Source organism: Trematomus bernacchii, unplaced genomic scaffold, assembly GCF_902827165.1.
Source record: "Trematomus bernacchii unplaced genomic scaffold, fTreBer1.1, whole genome shotgun sequence".
In the NCBI taxonomy this organism is placed as follows: Eukaryota; Metazoa; Chordata; class Actinopteri; order Perciformes; family Nototheniidae; genus Trematomus; species Trematomus bernacchii.
The window spans coordinates 1,097,970-1,105,424 of record NW_022987552.1 but is presented as its reverse complement, the minus strand read 5'-3'; the positions used below and the strand labels follow the sequence as shown (position 1 = coordinate 1,105,424).

At 41.0% G+C, this 7,455-nt stretch overlaps 1 protein-coding gene across 2 annotated transcripts in view; it reads right to left on the bottom strand.

Annotated features, from left to right (window-relative positions):
- Positions 1-4,923: 4,923 nt before the first annotated feature.
- The window catches only part of LOC117477209, a 4,252-nt gene continuing 1,720 nt past the window's right edge, over positions 4,924-7,455 (bottom strand). The window contains exons 3-7 of one of the 2 annotated variants that reach the window (XM_034123878.1): positions 7,207-7,455; positions 6,778-6,870; positions 6,610-6,696; positions 6,205-6,233; positions 4,924-5,506 (exon numbers count right to left, since the gene is read on the bottom strand). The exon at positions 7,207-7,455 is cut by the window's right edge and continues 24 nt beyond it. In XM_034123878.1, the coding sequence (XP_033979769.1) occupies positions 5,432-5,506; positions 6,205-6,233; positions 6,610-6,696; positions 6,778-6,870; positions 7,207-7,455 (533 nt within the window). In that variant the 3' untranslated portion in view covers positions 4,924-5,431. The remainder of the gene's footprint in view (positions 5,507-6,204; positions 6,234-6,609; positions 6,697-6,777; positions 6,871-7,206) is intronic. The other variant, XM_034123879.1, reaches the window with a different exon arrangement.

Sequence of the window (7,455 nt, the reverse complement as noted above, 5' to 3'; positions counted from 1 at the left end):
TTAAAGCTCAATAAATAACAAAGAAGACCTTTGACCGGCACTTTTCTAATTTTGTCCGGAAGATTTAAACTTTAACGGACATCTTGACCGGCGAAAGAAAACCTAACTGAAACTCTGCCGCCCGGTCCCCTCGTTCCTTGGAAGAGGCGGAGAGGTGGGTGTTTGTCATCTGCTGGTGGACTAACCGGAGAGAATTACAGTGCTTGCCTCGACGGGGAGGGATTGCATTGAATTAAAGCTGCAGGAGGAGCAAACACTTGCCTCGGGGAGGGAGAAAAAAAGCCACAGACTACAGCGCCACTTACAGGCCTGGTATATGTACTACAGCGTCTCCAGCGCTTTCGAGCGGCAATGGCCGGCCGTGGCCCAACCCCACATTCCCCTGATAGGTGGAGAGTTGGCCTAATAGCCGTAGTGCCACTTTCCTGACGTCAGTAACGTGTTCAAATCTGGATCAGTTTTTATCAGATCCGTTGCAGCCCCTTTTTTAGAGATTTGGGCATGGAGGAAAATAGAGAGGGTTGTGTTTTCTGACACTTGGTGAGTTCCCTGGAACACCGGGGACACATATTCATGTATAAAAGACGTACAAAAGTGCATTTTGCATGATAGGTCCCCTTTAAACAAACAGTAAGTTCAAAACTGTTTTATTCTGAAAACAGTTCCGGTTAAAGTTTACTTTGAAAAGCTGTATTGAGAGACGACAACAATGACCACTTCCGGTTTCACGTTAGGATCGATAACAGCCGTTAAAATGCATTAAATAAAAAGTAATGAAAGAGTGTATGAGGAGAAAAGGCGTGTGGAAGTTATACAATGACCACACAACGTTTAAATCCTCTGTTATGTGTGATATCGGACATTGGAGAAAGAGGTGGGAGAACGACGTCACCAGCCGCCATTGAAGGAGGAGCGCTGGATCGATACAGACGGAGGACAACGCGATCTCAGGGACTTCTTGACCGGGCCGCCTCCAGACAGCAGCTGCAGCTGCTCTCTCCTCACTCCTTCTGTTTGCTTCATTACCGCGCCATTTAATTAAAGTAACCCATTTGAACCTTTTCAGAGACTCCATTAGTCTCCTTATTGCAAGCTTCTCTCCTGGGACGCGAGAGAACCAACACAAATCAACACTTCCCCCCACCCTAACCATAACCACTCCCCACCTTCTTGCCTAATCCTAACCCTTAGTATTATTTTCGCCACTTCTAATCAGTTCTCCTTTAAACTCTCTCGTTTTCTCCATTTCCTTATTGAATCCCCATCTTTTCCTTCCCTCCCTTAGGATTTAGTTGTTGTATTCACGTGTCCATAACCATGCCACATTACCCTAAATAAGGTAAAATACCCTCAAATAACAGCATTAATTTTATTAAATTAACCAAGATATGAAACATGTGCCCGTGCCTCTCCCCTGCCACCACAAGATGGTGACAGGTGACCTCTATTTTCTTACCTAACCAAGTCTTCACCCTAAAATGAATGATACCCCTTATGGGGACCTCCAATTGGTCCCCATAAGGGAAGCCAGTCCCCACACGTGACTGTGTAAACAGATGTAGGTCCCCACAAGGATAGTAATGCTAGGTCACACACACACACACACACACACACACACACACACACACACACACACACACACACAGAAGTTGTTTTATTCCTCAGGAGTTCGTATGTGTATGGTTTGTGAAATATAATCAAATAAAAAAACTACTACTAAATTAAAATTGAAACTAGCTAGCTGGAAGTAGAAGTGTACATTCATTATTTTAACGGAGAGTTTGTATGTGTATTGTTTGTGAAATAAAATAAAATAATAAAAAACAATAGTAGTACACATACATTTAAAAAAAACATAATAATATGGAAAATACAAATAAAACTAGCTACCAAATAGTGAGCTTGTTTACTTTATAAACATGTGCCGATTCCTCCAGAAGACCCTAACAATTCACTATATGTTCCTATCAGATATATCACCTATTATTATCTTTAATTAAAAATATAAACACAAATGGCGCGTTTCCACTACAGCGCGCAGCCCGGTTTAAGAGGGCTGTGACGTCAGCGGCCCGTCTTTGGTTGCGTTTCCACTTGGCCTAGTACCGGCCGGCGGGTCCTAATTCACAGTTTTTCTGGCCTCATAAAATCGTGGGTCTAGGGCCAGAGACAACGAGGCTGAGTCGGGCTGAGTATGCTAAACTAGAGAGAGCGTCGCTGGCAAGGGGGCTACAACTACAACAAGATGGACATATTTGACCGTGATTTAATTGTAATACACGTTTCAAAATGATGCCGAAGTAACAACATACTGATACCGGTTAGTAAAAACCATGAATTAATGCTTTGTCAAGTCTGCAGACAGACGGCAGGCGAAAAACCTTTTAAAATGCTTGTTTTCTAAATGGAGATTGGCTAAGCTAACGCAGTATATGCTCCGACCGTCCACACTCACAACAACGGCCTATACAGACATAAATAAAGCAGCGACTGTATTCACCATGACACAGGCAGTCTGTGGTTTGTACTTGTTTAACTTTTGTCTAGTTTCTGAACATATATGAGGAGCTGTGAGCTCTGAGTGCTAACAGCTAACGGCTGTGTTGTTTTTCTGGGGTCCTCTGAAGATCACGTCACGGCTCCGCCTACACTGCGTTACTATAGATACTGCCCCAGTTCCTAAACTGTAATGGAAATGCGCCATAAAGTGAGCCAGTCCTAACGAGGCCCAGCCATACCGAGCGGGGCCGAGCGAGGCCGTATAGTGGAAACGCGCCATTAATTCTAGGTTATTTATGAATGGAGTTCTGCACAGCACCGTTGTCCAGCATGTTAGCCTGCTAGCTGCTAAACAACAACAACAACAACAGTACACTAAGGGCCTTTCTCATTTCTCTAATTCCCCTCCTCGACTCCTATCCTCGTGTCTTAGTCCCGCCCACAGGAGATGCGAGCAGAGGAGCCGAGGAGGGGAACCGAGGAGAGAGGAGGGGAAGCAGCAGGCGGTTAGAGAAATGAGAACTCCTCTCCTCTGAGCGGTCATTTTAAAGAGACGTCCATTAATGATGACAGGAGGCATTGCAGCCCTCTGTCTGATGGACAGATGTGTTCATGACGACTTATATATTTACTTTTAATTCATTGACAGTGCGGTATAATGAGACAATAACAGGCTACAGATGCGGACATATATACACACACACATATATATATATATATTTATTTATATACACACACACACACACACACACACACACACACACACACACACACACACACACACACACACACACACAGGTGCAGTGACACAGCAGTAACACACACCTGGGTTACCCGTGTGTTTCTCTCAGATTTAACGAGGAGAGTTTTAAAGAGTCCCTGTTCTTCTTCTGTGGTGTTCCCTCTCCTGTGCAATAGGTGTTAGTGCATGTCAATGGTCTGCAGAGGCTAAAATCCCTGAGTTCCCTCCCTGAGTTCCCCCCCTCCCCCCCAGGTCTTCACAGTCTCTGGAGATAAAGACTGAGACGTTTGGTTTCCATGTTTCATTCATTAGCTCCACTAAATGTGCAACACCTTCCTTGGCTCTGACACAAACTGTATGTTGTTTACAAAGTGAGAGCCAGGGCAAAGAGAGGTGTTAAACCCAACAAAGCGTTGTGTTGTCAGTGTGTTGGAGATAGAGAGAGAAACACAACTCATTATAACATTGATTAAAAGCACTCTTTTTATTTGGATTATATATCATTAAAGCCATAGTAAAAAAAGGAGTAACATATTCCATTAGGACTTAAAGGTGGGGTAGGTAATTCACTTCAGAAACACTTTTTGTTATATTCCATGGAATGCTCTTAACATCCCGATAGCAATGAATACATTAAATGCTTTGACAATAAATGTCATCTGTGGAAGCCGTAGTACTGTAAAAAGCATGACCAATCATCTGAGCCGGCCCGGCTAAAATAACTGGATGGCCTACCTGCCTGTCAGCCTTCCATCTGTGCACAAACTTATCTGGTGCCCTCATTGGTCATGTGCGCGTTCGTGTGTGTTGGAGGAGGGGCTCTGTAAGGAAGTGGCAGATTTTTTCCGGTTGTGTATTTTCAAATTCTAGCGCACTCAAGCTGGTTTCTCCAAAATTACCTACCCCACCTTTAAGCTAATTAAAACATCCTAAGATACTAGGCATTTCAGGTTTAGGAATACATATAGAGTAAAAAAGAGAGTATAGTAAATATATTGTATAGACATTTGATCAGATATACAGCATGTGCAGCAGTTACAGTAGGCAGTACAGGTATACTGTAGGTATAAGTACACGCTATGCTAATTATAAGACATTATATGAATCATTCATTGAAAAACGAGATAACAGCATTTATTAAAGTTATTAAATCGACACTAGGGTGAATGATTTTCCCCAGAGAACACAATTAACAAAAACATTTTATGGATCATTTTACAATTTAAATATTTTATTAATTCAACCCAACGTATGTATGAACATGTGCAGCAGTTACAGTGAGAAGTGAAGGTATAAGGTGTAAGTACAAATAATGCTAATATTGAGATGTCATATACAGAATAAACAGCATTAAATCAGAAATATACAGTGTAAGCAGTAATATAACTATGTATGGGAATGTGAGAGCATAATTAAAGGATGTTAAATCAGAAAGGAATGAATATAATAAGCTATGTTTCCTATCTTATGGTGTTGAGTTTCTGAAGTGGTCTGTGTGCGGGGGGCGGGGCCTCTCTATCTCTCTCTCTCTCTGTGTGCGGGGGGCGGGGCCTAACTCTCTCTCTGTGTGCGGGGGGCGGGGCCTCTCTATCTCTCTGTCTCTCTGTGTGCGGGAGGCGGGGCCTCTCTATCTCTCTCTCTCTCGTGCGGGGGACGGGGCCTAACTCTCTCCCTCTCTCTTTGTGTGTGGGGGGCGGGGCTTAACTCTATCTCTCTCTCACTGTGTGTGGGGGGCGGGGCCTAACAGACACACTGCAGCGGCATGCACACAGATTTGTAAGAGTAGTAGTACCGTTCAAAGTAAAGTGTTAAGAGAGTGAAATGTTGCTTTAGGAATTTCAACACTTGATGCTGTCACCTTGATTCCAGTTTCAGATACCTGTGTTTAACTGAATTAGTTTAAAGAGAGAAAACATTTTGACGAAAAGTTGACTAAAATGTAATTTTACATCGACTAAAACTAGACTAAAGCTATGAATATTAAAAAGGACTAAAATGTGACTAAACACTAATAACCATTTTCGTCTAAAGACTAAATCAAAACTAGCTGCCAAAATGAACACTGCTCAGGTGTTCTCAGTCATCAGAAATGTTCCAATGATCTCATGGTTCTCCTGTTTTCTCCTGTAGAATATGAGGAGGTGATGTTTGACAGCATGGACTCTGAGGGGAGTTGATGTTGTTGATCAGTCACACAGAGGCAGACGGCCCTCCATCGTTTTCATAGTTCACCTCATCTTCATCTTCATCTTCATCATTCTGCTCCTGTCACCATGGAACAGAGACATGGTGAAAACACAGAGCAGAGCTGGAAAGTAACTAAGTACATTTACTCAGTTTTGTACTTCAGTACATATTTTAAGGACTTTACTTGACTATCATCAGTTAATGCTACTTTACACTTTAACTGCTCCTTATTCTGGAGCTTAATGTTGAACTTTTTACTCGTCTTCATCCATTCATTTTTATTACACATTCTTGCTTTAACATCTTTTCTATTCCTTTTTTTATTTTGTATTTATTTCATTCTTAAATTGAGCAGAAATCACCATCTATGATGTATTACATGACAAATATAACTAGTTAAGCTACCCAGTAGTATGTCAAGTACTTTTAATAAACTATACATTGCAAATGGAAGTGATACACATTAAAACATCACTTATTATAATCATATATTATATTATTACATTCTGCATAATCAGTACTTTCAATTTAGGTATATTTGTATTATTAATCATATTTATATATTAGAGTATTTCTACATTGTAGTATTGCTACTTTTATTGAAGTACAATATCTCAGTACTTCCTTTAGTGCCTTGCTCAAGGGAACCACAGAGATACTTCATTTCAACACAACATGCACACTTTACTCCTTTGTTGAATCTTCTGCCTGTCTTATAATCACAGTTAAATGAAAATAATAAATATTACAAACTATTATTTTATATTTAAACTCACGAGGTTTTTTGTAATCCGTTTTTTGCCCCCTGAAAAAAACCAAAAAGACAAACATGTTGACTTCAGCTTCCATGGTTTACTTTTTTTTTCTCCTTAAAGGTGGGGTAGGTAATTTTGGAGAAACCAGCTCGAGTGCGCTAGAATTTGAAAATACACAACCGGAGAAAATCTGCCACTTCCTTACAGAGCCCCTCCTCCAACACACACGAACACGCACATGACCAATGAGGGCACGAGATAAGTTTGTGCACAGATTGAAGGCTGACAGGCAGGTAGGATTTTTTGTCAAAGCACATATTCATTGCTATCGGGATGTTAAGAGCATTCCATGGAATATAACAAAAAGTGTATCTCGAGCCGGTTTCTCAAACTTACCTACCCTACCTATAATCTATGAACCCTCACCTTTAGTTCTGGTCCAGATGTGGACTGTAACCACGGTGATGATGAGAGCTGCTAACCCCACAGGCACCATGATGACCCACCACACAGCTGGAAAGAGAGAAGTCCCAAGTGTGAAATATAGTCAGAGGTTTTTAGCTGTTAAATGTATTTCTTCTCTTCAGTCACTACCTGGTCCTTCTGGATGTTTGCAGTCTGTTTCTTTGTTGTTGTTTTCAGATGTCCATTCATGAATTGTTGGTGTTCCAGTTGTTGTAGCATCTCCTTAAGGAATAAAACAACATCATGCAAAAAACTGTAGTTAAAAAAAAAAAGTTTTCTCCATAAATCAAATGACAAAATGATGTGACGTCAAAACCTCAAATCCCAAAAGCATTATCTGTGATTAAATGTGTGATAAGTGATTTAAAACAACTCATTATATTCTAACCTGGTTTCTCAATTAAGAGCTTCTCTTTTTTATCATAACCATCTGTCACTTCACATTTCAGAAACTCATTCAATCCCTGATAAATGTGAGATGTTGTAAATGTGTTGTTTCAATATATTCTTATAACAAGACTGTTAGAAGTCATTTGAAACAGCATAACATGTTCTCACCTGAGGACTGAGCGCTGAAGAGAAACACCTGTACGTCTCCTGTGAGCTCATCAGTTACTTTACAAGTAAACAACTCAGACCTTGTTGTGTAACTAAAGAGAGAAGTCAGAAATGTCACAGAGGCAGAGCAGGAAGACTGTGATGTCTTTATCTCTCTGTGATCTGTATCCACATCTTGACCCTGAAGCAGCCACTTCACTGTTTGATCACACCGTCCAAATGTCTCCACAGAGCAGTTTAACGTCACCT